Source organism: Carlito syrichta, unplaced genomic scaffold, assembly GCF_000164805.1.
Source record: "Carlito syrichta isolate Samal-C Ts95f unplaced genomic scaffold, Tarsius_syrichta-2.0.1 Scaffold156294, whole genome shotgun sequence".
NCBI lineage: Eukaryota > Metazoa > Chordata > Mammalia > Primates > Tarsiidae > Carlito > Carlito syrichta.
In genome coordinates, this window is record NW_007100390.1 from 144,587 (window position 1) to 166,827 (window position 22,241).

The window sequence follows — 22,241 nt, forward strand, 5'->3', positions numbered from 1 at the left end:
GGAGTCTCACTCTGTCACCTAGACTGGAGTGCAGTGACATGCTCCAGGCCATCGCAGCCTCGACCTGTTAGGTTCTGGCGATCCTTTCACCTCAGCCTTCCAAATAGCTGGAACTACAGGTGCACGCTACCATTCCCAGCTAATTTTTTATTTATTGTAGAGACGAGGTCTTGCCAAGTTGTCCAGGCGGGTCTCGAACCTGTGGGCTCAGGCAATCCACTCTCCCTGGCCTCCCAAAGTGCTGGGATTACAGGCTGAGTCACCGAGCCCGGCCGATTCTTGTTTTTTTAAGTCAGAGTCTCACTCCAGGCTGGAGTGCAGTGGCACAATCACAGCTATCGCAGCCTCTATCTGCTGGGTTCAGGCCACCCATCTACCTCAGCTCTCAAGTAGCTGGGACTAGAGGTGTGCACCACCACGCCTGGTTATTTTTTTTTTTTTTTTTGAGTTGGGAGTTCACTCTGTCACCCAGGCTTGGAGTACAGTGGTATGTTCCCAGCCACCGCAGCCTCAATCTGCTGAGCTCAGGTGAACCTTCCATCTCAGTCTTCCAAATAGCTGAAACCACAGGCATGCGCCACCAAGCCCAGCTAATTTTTTGATTTATTGTAGAGATGAGGTCTCACCAAGTTGCCCAGGCTCATCTGGAACCCGTGGGTCAGGCAATCCTCTCACCTCAGCCTTTCAAAGTGCTGGGATTATAGGTGTGAATCACTGTACCCAGTCCAATTTTTTAATTTTTTAATGATAGAGTCGAGATCTCACCAAGTTGCCCAGGCTGGTCTGGAACTCCTGGGTTCAGGCAATCCTCTCACCTTGGCCTCCTAAAGTGCTGGGAATACGGGTATGAGCCATTGCTCCTGACCTGACGTTTCTTTATTAATAAAGTGTCTTTATGCTGCCAGCAACTTCACAAGGGCCTCCAGATCATACCTGCCTGGGGAGGTCTCTGTTCAACTGCCTCCTGGCTGTGCAGTGTTCCTGGCATCTTCCTAGCTGACCTCATGTCCCAGTTCCTCTGTCTCAGAGGACACACTGACCATCCACAGGTTGGAAGAATAAAAATGGAAAGGATTGGTTAAAAATGAAAGGTAGGAGTCTTCTCTTTCTAAGGGATATTCTACCCCTTTTCATATCTCCTGTTCTAGTCAGGAAGTCCTCCTGGTATCTTACCAATCTTCTCACTCTCCTTGTGGGGAAGCTAAAAAAGCAGTTATCCTCTCTGGACAGCGGAGGGTGACAGTGCCTAGTACTTGTGCCCTGTTCTTACTTACCTACCAGGCACTGCTTGTACACACTTTTGATATCACTTCACTTGATCCTCATAACAACTCTGTAAGGTAGGGGTCATCATTATCTCTAGTTTTCTGATGAGAAATATGAGGGACCAGTGAAGAAACTGAGGGAGAGAAATTAGGTGACTTGCCAAGGTCACACAGCTAAGAGGTGACAGAGTTGGGATTCAAACCTAGCAGTCTGGCTCTAGAACCTTCACTCTTAACCACTACTGTTCAGAGGCCAAAAGAGCATCCTGTCTCCACCGAGGAAAGAAGGAAAGAGGGCAGACACACTGAAGCTCAGAGATCCCAGACCCTGAAAGCTGAGAAAGCCAGAGCCTGCCACCTGAATGCTGATGACTGCTGGGAGCCAGGTCCTCAGAAAGTGGGATTGCTCAGCAAACTTCTGCCGGACAAGGAAGCCTCGGAGGCGGGCCTGGAGCTGGACGACAAAGCTGACATTGGCCTTCCAGAGCTGTTGACGGTCATGGGCAGAAGTGACCTTGGTGATAGCCGACTGTGGAGGCAGGAGAAAGGGGCTAGTGGAGCTCTGGTGGGAGGAGTCTCCTTAGCAGGGCATCCTCTTCCCTGTCGCCACCTTCGTGGGGGCCCTGCCAACCTGGATCTCCTCTCGAGTCAGGTGAGAGCTATTGAGGCGGCAGGTGGGGGGTTGTTCCCAGGTCCCCTGAAAGGTCTGCAGATGGAAGTAGTAGGCAGTACCATCCTTCATATCATGTTGAACCCAGAAAGCTGTGTCTGCTAAGGAGAAATCAAGTAGGTGAGAAGGTTCAGAGCAGGCAGGAGGTGGCTGGGGCAGGCAGAGAAGAGGGCCAGACTGGGCCATCATTACCTGGATGCCGTTTCTTTGCCACGACACCTTCCAGAGCTCTCTGGTATCCTTCGGCACAGTCCAGAACAACCCCTCGCAGGGCCACGGCAGGGTTCCTCAACACCCGCTCTGTCTGGGTTGCCTTGCCCTCCTTGATGGCCTGATTGATGGCAGCCACACCAAGAGCCACTGACGGGGGCATCAGGAGAGAGCAGTCAGTCCTCCCTGAGTCCCTCCCATGGGCCTTGCTGTGTCCACTGGGGAGGGACTCAGTGAAGGAGAACACAAAACCAGCCTGTCTGATGGAGAAGATGGGGAACATCCCAGGATGGACAGAGACTTTCATGAAAAGCAGCAGCGCGCAGCTGTGCTTGGAGGAAGAGGTAGTGGTCAAGAAAGGGTTCCTGAAAGAAGCAGTGTGGGCTAGACTGGGGCTTGGTAAATAGAAAATCATCTCCTGGCCAGGTTCGGTGGCTCAGCCTGTAATCCCAGCACTTTGGGAGGTCAAGGCGAGTGGATTGCCTGAGCCCGTGGGTTCAAGACCCACCCAGGCAACTTGGCAAGACCTCATCTCTACAATAAATCAAAAATTAGCAGGGCGTGATAGTGTGCGCCAGTAGTTCTGGCTACTTGGAAGGTTGAGGCAGAAAGATCTCTGGAGCCCAGCAGGTTGAGGCTGCGGTGGCCGGGAGTATGCCACTGCACTCCAGTCTGGGTGACAGAGTGACACTCCAACTCAAAAAAAAAAAGAAAGAAAGAAAATAATCTCCTACAGAAAACTATCTCCTACAGGCAGAATCTGGGCAGGGGACCTCAGGATAGTTTCTTAGGAGAAGAGAAGAGTACAAGAAGCGGGGATGGTTGATGCATCCTCTGCCCTCTAGTCACTCATAGAGGGACTCCAGACACATGGAACAAACACCATGAGCACCCCATACGAACATACTGGTGTCTGCTGGCACCGAGTCTGCCTACTTTCTTCAAGCTCCTGCCACTACCTACCCCCCCAGTCTAATTATTTTCTAGCCAGAGCTGATTGATTGTTGGAACCCAAACTCAAAAGCTAGCAGCAGAAATGAGATGAGTTTCTGGCTACCACATGAGTTCACATGCTCACATAGCAGGGAAGGTGCCCACAGGAAGGCGCGGGAGGAGGAGGGGGGTGAACTCTGGTTCTCAGCTCCCAAGGATTTCCTGCCCTGCTGACTGCCAGGAAATCCACCCTGTGGTCAAGCAGCAGTCCTCCTGTTCTGACTCTGGCCTGCCTCCCACGGAGGCTGAAGGGAGGAGGAGGTGACGGACTGCCTGGCTGGCTGAGCTGCCGCTGAACCCACATCTCCTTCCCTCCCCTGCCAGGGTCCTCATCAGCCCACTCACTCTTCTGAGCTGCACTTGTGTCCTGGTTGGCTCTGACCACTCCCTGGCGGATCTCCTCCAGCCACAGCACAGCTCCAGGATCCCCTGTCATCTGGCAGATCAAGAGAGATGGAAAGGGAAGAGACTCCAGGCTGGTCTCTTCAGGTTCCCAGGCCACGCTGCCCAGGGGAACCAGTCTCAGGCAGACATTGGGAGCCACAGGGCCACAGTGTCCATGCCCCTCTTCCTGCCTGTGTGAGCATGGCCTGGGCACACTTGGATAGCTGCCAGCTCAGAGGCTCTCTTTTCCTACTCTGCCTTCAGACTGCCCTGAGCACCAACTTGGCTCGACCGTGGCACTCCAGAATCCACAGGGGCTCCTCATAGCTTCTTAAACGCTCAGCACTCACCACCTTATCAGCAGCAAAATTCCCTGCCCTTGAACTTCCACCATGTCCAGAGACAGCCCACACTGAGGGCTCCACTCACCTGCCCCCATTCCCCATTCCTACACCTCATCGCACACCTTCTCTTACCTATTTGTGCTCCAACTCCTCAACCCAACAAGGGGGTGGAAAGATCACATGAGACCACAGAACAAGTAAGCCTGTGCCTGCTATGTGGCAGACTGAGAAAGGCTTGCTTCCTCCCTCCCAGCTCTCCTCATTAATAACAGACTTGGTAGGCTAACATGTTATTGAGCACTGACTATGAGCCAGGCATATTGTAAAGCAATTTCTTATGAATTAACACGTGCAACACACATGAAACGATGCTTGGCACAGAGTGGAGACTCAATAAACGCTAGCCAGTGTCACTTTATCTTACTTCAACTCCCCAACTGTGAGATAAGCTCATTGCTGTCACAGTTTGTAGCTGGAGAGACGGAGACACAGAGAGGTTAAGTAACATGTACATGGTCACACCACCAGGAGGCAAACTCTGACGTGTGGCTCACGACCCTGAGCCCCCAGCCATTCTCGACTGCCACATACTCAGGGCATCTCAGGTCCAAAACCCTGTCCCATTTGTCAACTCATTTGATTTTCACCCTCATTCTGGGAGCCAGGCAGGACTGGGGTATGCAGTGCTTCACAGATGAGCAAATAGAGCTTAGAGACATCAAGGGATTTGCTCAAGCCATGTGGCCACTGAGTGTCAGAGTGGGAAATCCAGTCCAGGTTCTAGACTCCTAGGCCTATGCTTTTCCCATGCTCTGTCCAGTGCCCTGGCAGAGGGAGCCATCTTCCCCATCAGATGGAAACCCTTGCTCCCCCCCAGAGGCCACTGTGTCCAGACTGGAGCTCTGCTGGGGTGCATACTGGGCACAGCTCCACCTGCAGGGACATTCCTCCTGCTCTGCGACCAACGTCACCAGCCCTGACCTCACCTGGGCCTTCTGCCTTTTGGCCGCCACAAGGAGGAGATGGTAGCGAGGGGCGACAGGGAGGCTGACATCGTTCAGGCCAGCCGCAGGAAGCAGAAGGGCAGACAGGGTCTTCTCAGGGCTGCCTTGGTCCAGAGCCTCATTGATGAGGCTGACCGCAAGGACCTCTGAGAAAGAGAGATCGAAGTGGGCGGGGTCCCCTTAACTTACTGCTGAGGGATGGGGCTGTGTAGCTGGATGTCTTTTCCCAGCTCCAAGCTGCACTCACGATCAGTCTCTTCCTGGACCCGTGAGTTGACCTGGCTCACAGCAGCCTGTAGATCATTCCAGCTCAGGAAGGTCCCGTCCACGCCATGTACCTGTTGCAGCTTCACAAGGGCATCAAAGTAACTGGCAGTGGGCAAGGGAGAGAGAGAGGGGGAGAATGTGAATTGCCAGCCAGAAGGCAGGGGAAATGTTTAAATGACTCCCCTCACTTGGCTTCCAGGACACCACACTCTTCTGTTTTCTTCTAGCCACACAGGTTGTTCTTTCTGAGACTCCTTTGCTGGTTCCTCCGGGCCTCTAAACATCAAAGCATCCCAGTCTTCAGACTTCTGCTCTCTCTTCACTCACAACCTAGGGATCTGGTCTCATCTCATGGCTTTAAACACCATATGCTAATGACTCCCCAAAGCTGGACACCTCTAGCCATTCATTTACCTAGCAGTCTCCTCGGGGCATTCACACAAATGTCCAAGAAGCACCTCAAACCCCACTGCTCACATCTGTCCTCCTGATCCCCATTCAACCTGTGTATCCCGTGGTCTCAACATCTCACCAAGAATCTTGGTATCACACCCAACTCCATGTTCTCTCACACCCCATATCTGCTACATGACCACATCCTGTCAGTTCTGCTTTCAGGATAAATCCAAAATCTGACTCCTTTTCTCCCTCCACAGTTACCACTCCAGGCCACAGCCCTATCTCTCGCCTGGATGATTCCAGCGGCTGCCTAACAGGTCTCCTGCCCTTCCCCTTGTACCCCTGCAGTCGATCTTCAGCACAGCAGCCAGAATGATCCTGTTAAAGTAGGTCAAATTATCTCCCTCCTGGCTCAAAACCCTCCTGTGACTTCCTTCCTCACTCAGAGTTAAAGCCAGAGGCCCACAGGCCCCAGCCTCTGCTACTCTGTCTCCTACTCCTCTGCCTTCCTCACTCCACTCACTTTGCTGGCTTCCTGGAGTTCTCTGAATGCACCAAGCATGTTTCTTTCTCAGGGCCTCTGCCCCAGAGAGCCTCGTGGTAACCACCTGCCCCATTTGGAACTCTCTCCAAATGGCCTCTTAGCAAAGAGGCCTTCATGACCACACTATGTAAAACAGAAACACAGTCCCGACTGTGTCCCTGCCTTTTGTCACCTTTGCTGTTTTCCTTTTCTCTATAGCTCTTCTCTTCTTCTAAACATCTGTCTCTCACTACTAGCATGTAAGTCTGACGAGATGAGAAACTGTTTTGTTCACTGCTGTTTCCCAGCACCTAGAACTCTATCTGGCACAGGAGCAGGTATAAACATCTGCTATGAGAGAATGAATCAACGAAGGGAAGGGGACTGACTGTGAACCCATCCACTCCCAGGAAGAAACACAGACCAAGGACGGTGAACAGACCTCAGGATGGGCCTGGGCCCAAGAGCAGGATATCATGCGGAAGGCTAGCCTCCAAGCAGAAGACTTTGAGTCTCAGCCACACCCCCATCCCCTCACTCCCACTTGCAGCTAAACCTTTCTTACCGCTGAGCGTTTTCACCTTCCACCTCCGCCAGGCCTGTGGCGGGGTTCACCAGACTGCTCCAGAAGCCACTGGCATCCCTGGCCTCCAGGGCCTGGTTGATCAGGACTACAGCTGAGAGCATCTCCACTGCCACAAAGAGTTCCTCTTGGCCAAGCTCCTACAACAGTGGAGAAGGTCGATTTCCAAGCAGGCAGACGAGGGCCTGAGGGCCTACCCGCCATGCTGTCCCCAAGGTACTTGGATACGCCCATTTCATGGATGAGCCCATAACCAGTTACACCTAGCTGCCTGCCAGGCACGGTGGTTCATGCCTATAATCCCAGCACTTTGGGAGGCCAAGGCAGGAGAATCACTTGAGCCCAGGAGTTGCGAGCCTGGGCAACATGGCAAGATGTCATATCTACCAAAATAATAATAATAATAAAATAACCAAGTGTGGTGGCATGCACCTGTAGTCCCAGCTACTTGTGAAGCTAAGGAGGGAGTATTGCTTGAGTTCAGGAGTTGGAGGCTGCAGTGAGCCATGACCGTGCCACTGCACTCCAGTCTGGGCAACAGAGTGAGACGCCAACTCAAAAACCAAACAAACCAACCTAGCTGCCTGATTCCAGAGCATACTTGAGCAGTGAGCTCCACCAGCTCCCTGCTGGTCCCTATTACACATAAGGAACTGCACTAGGCCCTGGGCATACAGATATGAAGATTAAGTAGCCAATTCCACTCTGTTCCATACATATGAGAGGCCCTGGCTGTGCAGAGAAGCTGTATGGACTGGGTGAGTGGGACAGTGGAGCGGTTAAAATCATGGACTTAGAGGACATTGAGCTTTGCATTCTCGCCCATCACTGCTGGATTAGGCAAGTGACTTAACCTCTGTACTTCAGTCTCCTCATTTCTAAAGTAGAAATAATAATACTTCCCTTGCAGAGTTCTTGTAAGGATTAAGTGAGTGTGCAAAGCAGTGTTTGCTCAAGAGTATTTGCTCAAGAGTACTAGTTATAATAATACACCCAGTAAGGCAAGGATGGTAGCCTGTCCTACCCTAAGCTCTTGTCAGCATCTCAGATTGCTCTCAGAGGGTGCTCTGGACCACCTGCCCTGATCCCTCCAGCTCCTTGGGAACCCCAGAGCTGGGCCCATATTTCTGGGACTTACCCCCCGCTGCTGCCGCTGGAGCACTGCCAGCTCCTGCTGGTACATAGCTGAGGCAAAGGGGTACACTGGGGGCAGCTGGGCTTCAGGGCACATCAGTTCCTTCACAGTGTCAGCTGCCACTCCCCTCTGGATGGCTTTGTTGATCCGCTGCACAGCCTGGAGCACTGCAGAGAGGAGAGCAACAGACTACACAGGCTGGGCATTCAGTGCCATCTCCACTCTCTGGATCAACCAGGTTCTGCCGGGGATCTCAGAGGGGAAATGGCTACATAACTGCTCTTGAAAACTGGTCTGCTAGGTTCAAAATGTGTTTCCTAATGTTCAAGAGGAAAAGGGGCTGAGTCACATTTAAGAAAAGGCTCCGTAAGAAGCAATTTGTCAAGGCCTAGAAGTTGAGGAGCTCAGCATGTAACGCAGAGTGACTGTCATGGCAGAGGTGAGTTCCTAAGGTAGTGAGCACAAGATTGACAGGTGACTATGGAGTGTAACTAAGATGAGGTTAGTCAAGGGGCTCCAGGGACCAAGCCTTGATGATAGCGCAGAGGGATAAGGAACAAGCTCCAAGGTGGAGCCATGTGCTGCAAGAGACAGGAGCAAGCTGAAAAGGGGTGATGATGCCTCAGCGTAGTTTGCGTTTATAAACTCTGGGGCTTATAAAATACCAAGCAGATGTGGGCATTGGCATCAAGGAATGCACAAGTGACCGGGGAGGAATAAGGATACCAAAATACCCACAGTGCACTGCTGTCAATGCCGTGTAACAAGTCTACCCCCACATCCCCACCCCCACAAAATGCTATGGCAATGCTGGGAGCAGGGAATCTGCCTGGGGGAGAGCAGGAAGACTTCTCAGAGGAGAAAGCCTTTGAGACAGCACTGGAGGATGTTTTCACCTGCTTCCAACAGGTGAGAATGTGGGAGGAATCTGATCCAAGGACCAGAGTCCTGGTGATGGGAACGGCTGGGGGCAACCAAGGAAGAACAGGTTATCTGGCTGGGAAGGGCTCATCAACCAGGCCAAGGAGACAGGACTAAAATATAGGCTAAATAATGCAAGAACTCATGGAGGCTTGAAGACGTTGAAGGGAGAGGTGATCAGATCTGTGCTTCAGAGTTTACTCTGGCAACAATTAGAAATGGATTGCAGGGATCAAGCCAGCAGCTACTCAGGAGTGGCCTGGGGGCTACTGAGAGCCTGTGACTGAAAGCTATGAATGGTTCCTGAGCAACCTTCAAACCTGACACCAAGACCAAGCGAAGGCAAGAGATTGTAACAGGCCTAGTGTCCTTGGCTGCCACACTGTGTCTTGGCACTCTATTTCTCTTTACTCTCACAATACAGACTGACTCTTGAAGGGACACAATTACTAACTCGCATTCTTTCAATCAAGAATTAGACTTGTACATGATGTTTTTAAGGGAAACGGAGTTAGAATATGAGTTTCTTCTCGTCTGGGAAATCACCACATTTCAAAAGCAAAAGGAACTCAGGCAGGTGGCAACTGTCAAAATTACAGGCGAACTACCTGAAAGGGAACTGCCTCCCCAGGAGACCAGCCAGTGCGTGCTGATGTGTCACTATCTCTAAGCCCTTAACAAACTTATCTGCCTTGTCCCTCCAGGCAGCAGAAGTAGGGTAGGCCATGTGAGGGTCAAAGTCTCAGGCTGGGAAATTGGGCAGCAGTTTGCATTGCCAACTACAGAAGCCAGCAAAGGGGTGTGATGCTCTTCCAAGAGACAGGGATACACCCAGAGCAGGTCTCAGGTCTGGAGATGACTTACTGGCTTGTTCCTGATCACCCCTCATGTTGGCGGCAGCCACACCAGCCTGGACTTCCTCCTTTTCCAGAAGCTCCTCCAGGCCCAGCTCCTGAGAGAGGAAGAGACGCACTAAGAGAGCCCTCCAGGGGCCATTGACCATCTTTGCGAGCTGCCAGCATGAGCTCCCAGGTCATTCAGCCGCCTACTCTCAATCCTACCTCTCCTCTCTAGACAGAACAGCCTGGCCCACCCATCCCTATTAGCTGATCTTTAACCTTTCTTACCAAGCAAGTGTCTAAAATAACAACATAAACACAAGTAAAAACAGTGTCAAGGAGAAAGTCAATGGCACTGAAAACAAGATTGGTAAGTGGAGGGCCCAGTTCGGCAATGGGGAAGTACATCACTGGCTACAGGACTGCCCTAGGTCCCTCCTGGTCAGTCTGGGGAACTCTCAGAAGACAGAAGCTGATCAGTCTGGTCCATTGGGTTTTGGGGTGACTTAACCATGTAAACGTGTAGTCAGCACTTACTGAATACAAAGAACTGGCAGTAATGATGCCTGAGTAAGAGACCCTCTCCCATCCTAGACTCAGATAGAGAAGGTGGCAGGTGATGACAGGGCCTGACCTGTGCTTTCTGCTCTCTGTCTGAGCTCAGTTGTTCCAGGTACCAGTCAGCAAATTCTCTCCTCACAGCCCTTAGGGCCAGGACAGGGTCTTGAAGGGCCTCAAGCAAGGCCTCAGGGCTCTGTCTTTCCAACGCATCATCAACGACTTCTAGAGCCCCATGGACTGAAAAAAAACAAGACTCCATAACGGGCACCCCACTTCTCGCCATCCGCTAGCCCAACCCTAGGAATCTGCCCTCTTCCTGCCTGCCCAAGTTACCTCCACCCTTCCCCCTAGTGTTCTGGGCCCATTGGGCTCTGCCCAAACTCTTCAGCTTGGTCTCCACACCTCCTCGCCTCACCTGAATAGGCAGCTGCCCACCTATCTTGAACCTTCACACAGTTCCTCCTGCCCTGATCGCCCCCCACCCTCCTGTGTTCTCCACATGGCCTCCTCAAAGGACTTGGTCCAACTGCCCTCGGCACCAAGGGCTGAGAGGCCTGTCCCTTTGCCTGTCTCACATGGTTCCCCTCTCAGACAGAAGCCTCCCCAACAGGAACCACTTCTCCTCCAGACACTGAAGGCCAGAAAGCAGAGCGCATACTCTGTGAACTCTACTCTTTCCCTGAGGTAAGAGTTGGCCTAGGAGAAGCCAGGGGTTTTCTGGCCTGAGAGGAGCCATCCCTAAACCTTTCGGTGCAGGAGCTTACCCTGGGAGCACCCCAAGCTCCTCCTGGCCCACTCCTCTTACCATTGACATGGTTGATGTGGCCCTGGATTTCAGCCTGCGTTAGGTAGTGGTCATAGATGTCCAGGCTTTCTCTGTCATCCTGTGAAAACTGCATTGAGAGGGAACCTGGGGAAACCTCTTCAATCTTCTTCCCTACCTGGCTATACCTATTTCTTCTTCTGGGGGTCTTCCCAAGGCAAAAGGTCAGTCTGCTCAGGACTCTGGGGTAATTGTGGGGTCTAAACCCCTGGCACTGACATAGTTAAGCCAAACCAGCCTTTGGACCCTGTGGTCCAGTCATCCTGTTCTACCTTCCAGAACCCTCCCAGGACTCCCTAAATTCATCCCCAAAGAACCTCTTCTCTATCTTCTCTTCTGGATTCTCATAATTCCCCCAAGTTCCTCTCATATTTCTCTAAAATCACTGACAACTTATATTTCTCTAAGGAGCAACTTGGGAGCCAAAAGACAGGACCAACAGGAGTCCTGCTTTTCCTTGAGACTTTCCAGTCACTCAACCTTTCAGCCCCTGCGCCCAAGACTCTTCCTTACATGGTTCCTGGCATTGGCAGCCTTCTCCATTTTGGCCTGGGCCAGCAGCTCCTGGTAGATGGCTGCCAGAGGCACTCGAAGATTCTCCAGGAGAGCACTGGGATTCTGCAAGGCAGCCAGGGTATCCTCCACCACCCCTCGCTCCACTGCCTCATTAATGGCAAGAACAGCTGCATGGACTGGAAGGGGGCATGGAAACAAGGTCAGGAAGCCAGAGCATACCAGCTGCAGGCCACTCTGACATCCTTCTTTCCATCCTCGGGAGCTAGGCAAACCAGAGAGCCTGATGAACCTGCTTTGGGATGAGAGGCAGCCAAAATCCATCCCAGGGCAGTTAGGCTTGGAGTCCTCCCAGTCCCACTGAGCGTCGTCCCTACCTGCAGCTTCATCCACTGAGAGCTCATTGGCTAGGATGCCCCCGATCTTGCTGAAGGCAGGGAGCTGGAGGCCATATTTGGCCAGTTCAGAGGCCATGTTGCTGAGTTCCTCAGCTGCAATGATTCCACAGGTGCCCTTCAGCAGGCCCAGAACCCCCAAGACCCAGTTCCAGCTGTGATGGTTAGAGAAGGAATGGAGCTTACCTGTGAACTTGACTTTCCCATAGAGATCATGTATCTGTGGAGCCAGTCCCAGCCGGAAGAGGAAGAGACTGGGAAAGAGTGGAAGACATTGGAAGGCACTGGGCCTGCTCATTTCAACACAGCCCACAGTGGGTTTGAGAGATGCTATGGGCACCTGGAGATGAAGACCACTCAGCACCTGCCCTCAAGCCAGCCACAATCCACAAAAAGAAATGTCACTGAAAATCAGCTTGAGGAAAGTGCTACAGAAGGTAAGTAAGATGCTGCCGGGAATCGGGGGCTTGGAAGGCTTCACAGAGAAGGCCGCATTGCAGAAGCAGGTTACTGAATGGAGATGGAGAGTAGGGAGGGCACAGAAAGCAGATACCTGCTGAGCTAGGCACAGAGGACAAAAGGACACAGCATGTGAAGTCAGGGACAGAAGACATGCTGGACACAGGAACAGGTCAGCCACTTCCTGTGATTTAGGCAACGGGTGGCTGATGGCTGGTTTTGAGTAGGCCCAAACGCCTGCACCATTCACACCAAGTAGCTCGTGTGTGACAATCTCGATGGGTCCTGTTCTGATCCCTTTCTACCTCATCACAAGCTGAAGGCCCTACCCTGCTAGCTTCCCTCCTCTGCTCCCCTGACTGCCCTTTCCCTTCACTCACACAGGTCACACGTAGACATGCCCATAAACATGCACCTCCACTTAAACACAACTATGTAAATCCAAACCCTGACTCTCCTGAGAAGTGCTCCCTAGGGTCTACCCTCTGTCTTTCCTCTGAGTTTGCTGCTGTTGATTGTTGGTTGCATCCCTCTAGAGGAACCTGGGTGACAATGTTTGAGGTTTCTTACCTGAGAGCATGAATGCAGTAGACCACCCGGGGCATGTTCTTCTTGTCATAGATGTCAGTGGTCTCTGGGAAGAAGGTCTAGAGGGGAAACCAGCCAGTTACTGCCAGTGGGGACCTTTAAGCAGCACCAGATATAGAGAGAGGGGGCCGAGTACTAGGTCTTCCTCTCCAACCTGAGGGGTGTGAACATTTTGTTGCCTGGGATTTCTGGGTCAGTCTCCCCAACCACTTCCAGTCAGCCCAGTGTGTCTCTAGGGATACACTGGAAACACATACAAAATCAAGACTCGGTTGCAGGCACCCAGTCACGAGGTGCCCTGGATTAACTGAACACCAGACAAGGATGTCAAGCCTTCATCTCCTTTATCCTCAGGGAAGTGGAGGCAGAGAAAAAAACAACCTAGCTCCAAGACACTCAGCCCTAAGGAGCTGTTCTCTTAAGTTAGTTTAGAAGACACATGGGGGAGGGGCTCAAGGGTCTAGGGAGATGAAGCATGAGGGTGGGAAGGGGGCTGGTAAAGAATAAAGATGAAAGCCAATCTTCAGGCCCAGCATTACCGAAGGCAGACCAATATGGGCTATTGCAGACAGCCAAAAGTTGATGTTGTCTGTGTGGCGGAAGTGTAAGCCAGTTGCCTGAAAGGGAAGGAAAAGAAGAGAATCTATTTCCACAGTTCTCGGTGCTCCCTAGGGGCAGAGCCCAGACCACAGCTTAAAGATTCAGGAGGGAGGGGCGGGGGAAGCAGAGGACTCCACTCTGTAGGTGGGTGAGAGCACAGAGACAGGAGCATGCCCAGGAAACACCTGCAGGGCGCAAAGCCCACAGGCCTCTGAGTGTAGACAGTGGGTAGAAAAGTCTTCTTGGTAGTTCTAATCTCAAAGGATAATATGCGCCTGCCTGGCTGCGAGAGACCCATTAATACCTGTTGTTTTGGCGCAGTGATCAACAGCATACCCTTTTATCCTCAAAAGTGTCCTGATTTGGATAATAAATTACAAGGTCACCCTATACTCACAGTTTTGAGAAGGGATAACTTGGGAGGAAGAAGGTAGAAAACAGAGTCCACTATTTCCCACCTGGTACCGCAGCTGCTCCACATCGTAGATTTTCTTCAGGGGAACCACAGAGGGTGCAAAACAGTGGCCCAGCTTGGCCAGCAGCACTCCGTTCCGAAGGCTCTCCTCCAGCTCCACCGGCGGAGGAAGCTCCTCCTTTAGGCAGGCCTCCATCCAGCTACAGACATGAGAGTACCTTCTCACCCAGTCTGACAGGCCACAGTGGTCTATTCTAACTGCAGGAACTTCCCTGTCTCTCTTCCCCAAGTGGCCCTGACCCTCCCCTGCCTCCTGTTCTTGCCCTACCCCCATCTCTCCTCTACCCATTGCCCTACTCCCACCTTCTCCCAAGCTGACCCAAATACCTGGTTGCCCGACTCTCAGCCCCACCCAGCCCAGAAAAATCTTTCCTGACAGATCCTGAACCTGCCCATCTTCAGTGAGGCTTAAACAGACTCTTACCCTGTTACATAACATAACTTCTCACTCAGTCGAGTTACATATTTGACCGTTGAACCGGACTGAGTCTGCTTACTTCTCTCATTCTACATCGTTCTCTGAGAGCCCAAGTGTGGAAGATCATGTCTGCCTGAATGATCTATACAGCCCAGCTTTGATGATTGATTATGAGGGTAGTGGGGAGCCCTTGGGTTGGTGGAAGGGGAGCAGCACAAAGGGACAGAAAGATCACACCTCTTGGAATCAGAAGGCCCACTTTCCACACCTTCTCCCCCACTTCACCTCTCTGGGCCTCAGGTGCATAATCAGTGGGCAGTTGCCAGGATCAACCGAGCCGATGAACGTGAAAACAATTTGAATATAAATGTAAAGTATTATTACGCTGATGGTTGTATGAGGGAGAGATGAAGGGTTCTTCAGATGGAATCTCCAAACTTCCCTTCATACTGGGGTCTAAAAGGAAAGAATCTGTTTCCAAAGAGACAGCCAGTCACACCTTGTTTCATGACCTCCCTGTCACAGACATCTGATTTTTCCTCATTGTCCCACCTACCTGCTTCCGCTAAGAACATTAAACATGTGCTGTTGATTAAAAGGAAAGGAGAATTTATCCTGCTGGTCCTGGACAGACTGAATTTTAAGGTAACCAAATAGCCCTAAGATGATAAGAGAAAGTTCTTTAAATTTCAGCCAAAATAGGCCAGGCACAGTGGCTCACGCCTATAATCCCAGCGCTTTGGGAGGCCGAGGCGAGAGGATTGCCTGAGCCCACGGGTTCGAGACCAGCCTGGGCAACTTGACGAGACCTCATCTCTATAAAAAATCAAAAATTAGTGGCATGGTAGTGCGTGCCTGTAGTTCCAGCTACTTGGAACACTGAGCCCAGCAGGTCGAGGCTGCGGTGGCCATGAGCAGTATGCCACTGCACTACAGCCTGGGCGACAGAGTGAGACCCCAACTCAAAAAAAATAAAATAAAAAATAAAATAGCCGGGCTCGGTGGCTCAGCCTGTAATCCCGTGCCTTTGGGAGGCTGAGGTGAGTGGATTGCCTGAGCCCGCGGGTTCGAGACCCGTCTCGGCAGCGAGACCTCATCTCTAAAATAAATCAAAAAAATCAGCTGGGCGTGGTAGTACATGCCTGTAATTCTGGCTACTCAGAAGGCTGAGGCAGAGGGATCGCTGGAGCCCAGGAGACGAGGCTGCAGTGGCTGGAAGCGGCCACTGCACACCAGTCTGGGCGACCGAGCGAGACTCCAAATCAAAAAAAAAAAATTAATTAATTAAATTAAATAAATAAACCTTAGCCAATAAATATGAAAGAAATAGCAGAACTAGAAAATAGTCATTTTGCACCCCTAATAAAATCATCAATTCTGGTGAGGACCAAAAACAGATGAAGGCATCAGATGAAAAGTCACAGGGAAACTGTACAATGTGGAGATCAGATTGTTATCATCTGAATCCCAGACTAGACTTAGCATCACTAAAAGTGGCACAAGCAGCCACTGCATTCCTCTTATGAGATGTGACATGAAACAAACACACCATCCATGAAGAATTCTCGCCAAAAATGTTGAACCTGAATCTAATGAAGCCTTTACAGACAATGACCATTTGTAAGAAATATGGGGTAAAGGAACAAGCTGAATGACACAGAAAGCAAATAGACACTCACCTCTAAAAAAAAAGAAAAAAGCAAACAGACAAGCCAAAATGTACAATGTTCTACCAGAAAAATGACCCCGTTTCTTCAGCAAGGCAATGATCTAAGGAACTGAGAAGAGGATGGCTACTCTAAATTAAAGAAGACGTAAGAGACATACAAGCAAATGTAAACAGTGGATTTTCTGAGATCCTTTTTTGAATAAGCTAACTTTAAAAACAGATTTTTTTTTTTTTTCACAACTGGGAAAATTTGAAAATGACCTGGGTATTGATCTTCCAGAGTTTATGGATAATTTAGCCGAGTATCATAATGCCATTATGATTCTGTAAGCAAATGTCCACATACTTTAGAGGTACCTATTGAAGCGGTGGGGGTGAAAGGATGTGATTGGGATTTGCTTCCCCAAAACAAGTGATTTCAGCTTGCCCTTTTCCACAGATGGACTCTTGTCCTGTTGAGTTTGCTTTGGGGTGGGGGGGGGGGATGATGAAAGGGAGACACCTAAGAGTTCATGTTTCTGCTCACCGCTTGGCCTCCTCCAGCCGGCACAGGTACTGATAGGCGACATTCTGCCGCCGCTGTTCATCCATCTCCTCAGCTGTGAGGCGTTCATCTGAGGAGGAGATGAGGTCAACGAAGGGAGCATTAGAGGGGCCTTAGCATTAAACATGAAAGCTGCTGCTAGTTTTATCTTTTATTTTTGGAGTTGGAGTCTCACTCTATCACCTAGGCTGGAGTGCAATGGTATGCTCACAGCCACTGCAGCCTCAACCTGCTCGGCTCAGGTGATCCTTCCGCCTCAGTCTTCCAAGTAGCTGGAACTACAGGCGTGTGCTATCACACCTGGTTTTTGTTTGTCTGTTTTTTTGAGTCAGAGTCTCACTCTGTCGCCCAGGCTGGAGTGCAGAGTCACACTGCTCACAGCCATTGTAGCCTTTGTTAAACCCAAATTTCAAAATCCGAGAGACCACCAAAGAGCCAGCTCTGATGCAAACACACAAGGGTCTTTATTCAGGCTCGAGTCTGGGCTCACGAACGAAGCCGGCTGTGGCTTCAGGGACGAGAGCCCCGATCCAGCATGGCAAGCAGTCTTTATACACCATTATAGAGGGAGGGGAAGGAACTCTAAACTTGATTTTACATGATTGGGTAATCTCTCCTAATGGGTACGGGAACACTTGGTATTGGTAGGTGACTTTCGTGGGCTTCAACCTGACTGCCCGTGATTGACAGAAACCCACCCAACAGGCAGAGTGGAATGTCAGATAAGTAGGTTCATATAGTCACTGCGTATAAATTAACCTGAGCAAGCAGGTAGATTACTAGCGTCTCCAAAGTGGGCTCAGGTGATCCGTCCACCTCAGCCTTCCAAGTAGCTGTAACTACAGGCATGCGCCATCACGCCTGGCTAATTTTTTGATTTATTGTAGAGACAAGGTCTTGCCAAATTGTCCAGGCTGGTCTTGAACCCCTGGGCTTAGGCAATCCTCTCGCCTCAGCCTCCCAAAGTGCTGGGATTACAGGCTTGAGCCACCGAGCCCGGCCTTCTTTTTTTTTTTTTGAGTTGGATTCTCACTCTGTCGCCCAGACTGGAGTGCAGTGGCTGCTCCCAGCCACCGCAGTCTTGACCTGCTGGGCTCCGGCGATCCTTCCGCCTCAGCCTTCCAAGTAGCTGGAACTACAGGCGCACGCTACCATGCCCAGCTAATTTTTGATTTAATGTAGAGATGAGGTCTCACCAAGTTGTCTAGGCGGGTCTCGAACCCGCAGGCTCAGGCAATCCACCCACCTCAGTCTCCTAAAGGCGCGGGATTACAGGATGAGCCACCAAGCCCGGCTTTTTTTTCTTTTTTTTAAAGACAGGGTCTCTCTCACCTTGTTACTCAGGCTGGAGTGCACTGGCGCAATCATAGCTCACTGTAGCCTTGAACTCCTAGCTCATGAAACTTCTTCTTAACCTACTTCCTCAGGAAACCCAGCTCAGAAGCCTGAAACATCTCCCAGATGTCCCTCCTCTCCTCCCAGGACACCCTTTAACAGGGCCTCCTCCTGTGCTGGAGGCATTTCTTCTCCTTCCTCTGCAGTCACCTCCCTGTCCTCCTCCTCTTCAAGTTTACCCATGGCCCCTCCCTCTGTGCCTCTACCTGGGATGTCCAGAGCCCTCCTTGGTTGGGAACTTAGCTCCCGATCCAATCCCTAATTAAGCTGATTTCTCCAAGAACTGGACCTGTTTCATTCTCTTTGGGTGCTCTGCTGAAGACTAGGTAAGAGAACCAACTACAACTCATCAAACAGACAGGGTAAGAGAAAGCTATATATACACACACACACCAAGAAAATAAACTCAGAGGGCTTGAAAAAAGACAGAGCTTTGTCAATCTGTCTTTGACTCAGCACTTAATACTATTCCCAGTCTTTATCCTATTTGAGGAAGGGAAGGGCTTATTTGAATTGGCAGTTAAGCAAGTTAAAATACACACACATCTCCAAGTGCAGATTTGAAAACACTGGCCAACCACAGGAAAGCCACCAGTTCCTCCAAGGGAGTGTACAAGGAACAAGTGTTGGTTGTTAAGCATGGAAAATAAACCAGTAAGTGAGTGACATCACCTCAGAGTTATGAACTGAGGACTGTGAAAGATGTGAGGGACTTTGTACATACACACTGTCTCAAAAAAAAAAAAAAAAGAGTCTTCCTGTTCTCAGGTCTGGAACTAGCTTTCCTTTAACAGAAGGGTGGACGTGGATTTGCTTTTTGAATCCTAACAGAGAAGAAGGAGAGGGTGGAAGGAGGAGCAGGTTTTGCCTTTCATCCAGAAAACTGGATAGACTCTTTCTGTCCTCCCACTTTTCCAACCCCAGTCTCTCTCTTTCATATATATATATGTATTATCTATATGTATGTATTTTTCTTTTCTTTCTTTTTGGAGGGGGTCAGAGTCTCACTCTGTCCCCCAGGCCAGAGTACAGTGGGCACAATCACAGCTCATTGCAGCCTCAACCTTCTGGGCTCAGGCAACCCTTCTGATCCTTTTACCTCAGTCTCCAGAATAGCTGGGGCTACAGGCGCGTGCCACGACACCTAATTTTTTTTTTTTTTTTAACTTTTTGTTGGGATGAGGTCTTGCTATGTCGCCCAGGCTAGTCTAGAACTCCTGGCCTCAAGTGATCCTCCCACCTCGCCCGCCCTAAGTGCTGGGATTATAGGCTTGAGCCACCGCGCCCAGCCTCAGTCCTCTTTCTAAAGCGGCGTTGTTAAATGTGCCGCACATGGACTCCCCGCATCACAACCACCTGTGGCTGAAGTAAGAGGCACAGCAGTGTTTGCTATAAATGCAGATTATGGGCCCCAATCCTGATCTACTGGGGCTGAAGCTCTGGGATAGGGCTCAGGAATCTGCATTTTAAACAAACTTCCCAGGTAATGTCAGCACCCTAGAGTTGGAGAGGCATTGTCTCAAAGTCCAAGAGTCCCCCACGTACCTTTAGGTGTCCTGTCCCGTAGCAGAACTTGCAAGTGTGGTAAAATTCTGTAACTGCGGAATTTTAAGGGGCCATCCAGATCACCTATGTTCTCCCGACCCCGGAGCCCCCATCCGGCTGCTGCGCCCAGGCCAAGGGCTCGGTCCCCGCGGAGCAGTCCCACCATTCCTGCCCGGCGAGAGCTACGCGCGCAGCCCCGCCCCAACCTTTCTGGCATGGCCAAGGCCCGAACCAGCGACACCACTGCTGAACCCCTCTCCGACCCTCCCGGTACTCACAGGCTGCCCTGCCCGGGCCCGCTCCTCTCCCCTCCATGTTCCTCCTTCTTCCAGGTTTGAATCTCCCGCCCTGGGCCACCGCCCCTCACCGCCGCCACCGTGGAAAAGGACACTTCCGGTTCACGCCGCAAGGATCCCTAGGACTTGTAGTTCCAGGCGGCAGCGTGCCGCCCGTGTTGGGAGGAGAGTACGATCCGGGTGAGGGTAGGGGCGCTCCCCTCAGGCAGTTCCGTGGCTTGCGGTTCCTCCGAGGGTCCCTTTTGCTGCTAAGCCGTTTTATTTCTAGTAACCTCTGCCCCTGTCCTAGCCACTGTCGTTTTTCCCTGGTTTTCCCATTAACCCCTGCTCCCCTTCTTACGGCCTTCCTGGGTCCACTTAGCTTGTGGCCCACTTGGTGCTATGCACTAAACTAGTGATGTGGATGCAGACACATGAGGGGGGGGCCCAAAAACCGCGGAATTTATTTACTAAAAATTGTGTATTTATGCTTACACGTTTAAACTTCAGTCGACTTCAGAGTACTCTTGGTGCGATGCATTGCACCTATCGAGATGCTTTATCTGCTGCTCAAAACAGTTTTTGAACTCATCGATTTTGATGCCTTTTAGTGCTTCTGCTGTTTTTTTGTTTCACCTCTTCCACATCTGCCACACGTTTCCCTTTGAGGACTTTTTTTTACTAGGGAAACAAACAAAAAAACCTCTCGGTGGGAGATCCAGTGAATAGGGAGAGTGGAGCACGGGAGTGAAACCATTTTGGGTCAAAAACTGCTGAACACTCAGCGAGATGTGGGCAGGTGCCCTCTTAAATCACCTATCATGAAATGGGCAAATGCATTGACAGAATCTCAAAAAAAAAAAAAAATTAACTGAGGCCAAATGCAGCCTCTCACAACAACCTAGCTGGTATGATGATGCTGATGTGTTCCTAGAACAATCACCTAGCAGGAGAAGCCTGCACTACAAGGGAGACCTATCCTCCAAAAAGAGAATTCTGGTATAATTCCCCCTCGTATAAGCGCAGTTAATGCTCTAAGGAAGTTTGCTGTCTGGCATGAGTGATAGACATGCAGCCACATAAATTAGAGGTCAGGGATGCACAGAGGGAGGGAGTCTCAGGCTTGATTAAGAGTAGGGAAAGTCCGGGCTCGATGGCTCAGCCTGTAATCCCTGCACTTTGGGATGTCCAGGTGAGTGCATTGCCTGAGCCCGTGGGTTTGAGACCCACCCGGACAACTTGGCAAGACCTCGTCTCTACAATAAATCAAAAAAAATTAGCTGGGCGTCGTAGCACACGCCAGTAGTTCCGGCTACTTGGAAGGCTGAGGCGGAAGGATCGCCGGAGCCCAGCAGGTCAAGGCGCCAGTCTGGGTGACAGAGTGAGACTCCAACTCAAAAAAAAAAAAAAAGAGTAGGAAAAGACAGGGAACACTTCCTAGTAGAGGAGAGCTGATCTGGGTTGGAAAGTAGAGGAAAATTCATCAGATTGTGGGAGAGAGGCATTCCAGTTAGTGGAAACAGCATGTGCAAAAAAAAAAAAAGGAGTTATGTTTGGGAAATTAAACTCAGGGGTTTTTTTGTTGTTGTTGTTGTTTTCTGAGTTAGAGTCTCACTTTGTTACCCAGGTTGGAGTGCAGTGGCTACTCACGGCCACTGCGGCCTCTACCTGCTGGGCTCAGGCGATCTTTCCACCTCAGCTTTCCTAGTAGCTAGAACTACAGGAGTGCACCACCACGCCTGGCTAATTTTTCTTGATTTATTGTAGAAACAAGGTCTGGCCAAGTTACCCAGGCTGGTCTCAAAACCCTGGGCACAGACAATCCTCTCACCATCGCCCCCCAAAGTGCTGGGATTGTAGGTTTGAGCCACCACATCCGACCTAAATTCAGCTTGGTTTTAGAGGAGAACAAAACTTGGCCAGGGAGAGTCAGGAAGGGAGGGACAGGGCCAGGTCCTGAATGCCTTGACCACCGTGCTTAGGCGCTGTGAGGGGGTCTGGTGAGCAGTCACCAGCCAAGGAACACTTCAGGCATAGGTCAGAGCCAGATTTATATTCCAGAAAGAGCCCTCTTTCAGTGGGGTCTTGAAAGGGGATGAGGCTCGGGATAATGGAAGACAGGGAAGACATCCTCGTGGAGGTAAGAACAATTGTGCGGCTATTGCAGTAGCACATGTGAGAGATAATAAGGGCCTGAACTAACAAAAAAAATTATAACAACTATGCAGAAAAAATATCAGATAGACTTCCCCATCTGGCATTTCTCTCTTTATCTGTCCCCCACGCTCCATTCAAGTAGCTGAGCAGCCTAGGTATAGCCTTTGGTGGGAGAAAGACAGAAGGAAGGAGCAGAAGACAGAAAATATCCAAACCCAGAGCCTGCAGAGGAACAGAGGAGACTCAGCCTGAGACAACTCTGTTTGGGAAAAGTAAGGTTTGAAGAG

The 22,241-nt window shown here is 50.7% G+C and overlaps 1 protein-coding gene across 1 annotated transcript in view; it reads right to left on the reverse strand.

Moving 5' to 3' along the window:
- The window catches only part of IQGAP3 (IQ motif containing GTPase activating protein 3), a 41,552-nt gene extending 21,652 nt beyond the window's left edge, over nucleotides 1-19,900 (reverse strand). The window contains exons 1-19 of the mRNA XM_008051021.1: nucleotides 19,801-19,900; nucleotides 16,565-16,652; nucleotides 13,935-14,091; nucleotides 13,416-13,493; nucleotides 12,859-12,935; nucleotides 12,016-12,083; nucleotides 11,812-11,925; nucleotides 11,435-11,613; nucleotides 10,904-10,982; nucleotides 10,172-10,335; nucleotides 9,563-9,650; nucleotides 7,781-7,944; nucleotides 6,625-6,782; nucleotides 5,118-5,239; nucleotides 4,853-5,016; nucleotides 3,484-3,574; nucleotides 2,128-2,295; nucleotides 1,897-2,036; nucleotides 1,624-1,794 (exon numbers count right to left, since the gene is read on the reverse strand). Coding sequence (XP_008049212.1) covers nucleotides 1,624-1,794; nucleotides 1,897-2,036; nucleotides 2,128-2,295; nucleotides 3,484-3,574; nucleotides 4,853-5,016; nucleotides 5,118-5,239; nucleotides 6,625-6,782; nucleotides 7,781-7,944; nucleotides 9,563-9,650; nucleotides 10,172-10,335; nucleotides 10,904-10,982; nucleotides 11,435-11,613; nucleotides 11,812-11,925; nucleotides 12,016-12,083; nucleotides 12,859-12,935; nucleotides 13,416-13,493; nucleotides 13,935-14,091; nucleotides 16,565-16,652; nucleotides 19,801-19,837 — 2,307 coding nt within the window. The 5' untranslated portion in view covers nucleotides 19,838-19,900. The remainder of the gene's footprint in view (nucleotides 1-1,623; nucleotides 1,795-1,896; nucleotides 2,037-2,127; nucleotides 2,296-3,483; nucleotides 3,575-4,852; nucleotides 5,017-5,117; nucleotides 5,240-6,624; nucleotides 6,783-7,780; nucleotides 7,945-9,562; nucleotides 9,651-10,171; nucleotides 10,336-10,903; nucleotides 10,983-11,434; nucleotides 11,614-11,811; nucleotides 11,926-12,015; nucleotides 12,084-12,858; nucleotides 12,936-13,415; nucleotides 13,494-13,934; nucleotides 14,092-16,564; nucleotides 16,653-19,800) is intronic.
- Nucleotides 19,901-22,241: the final 2,341 nt, after the last annotated feature.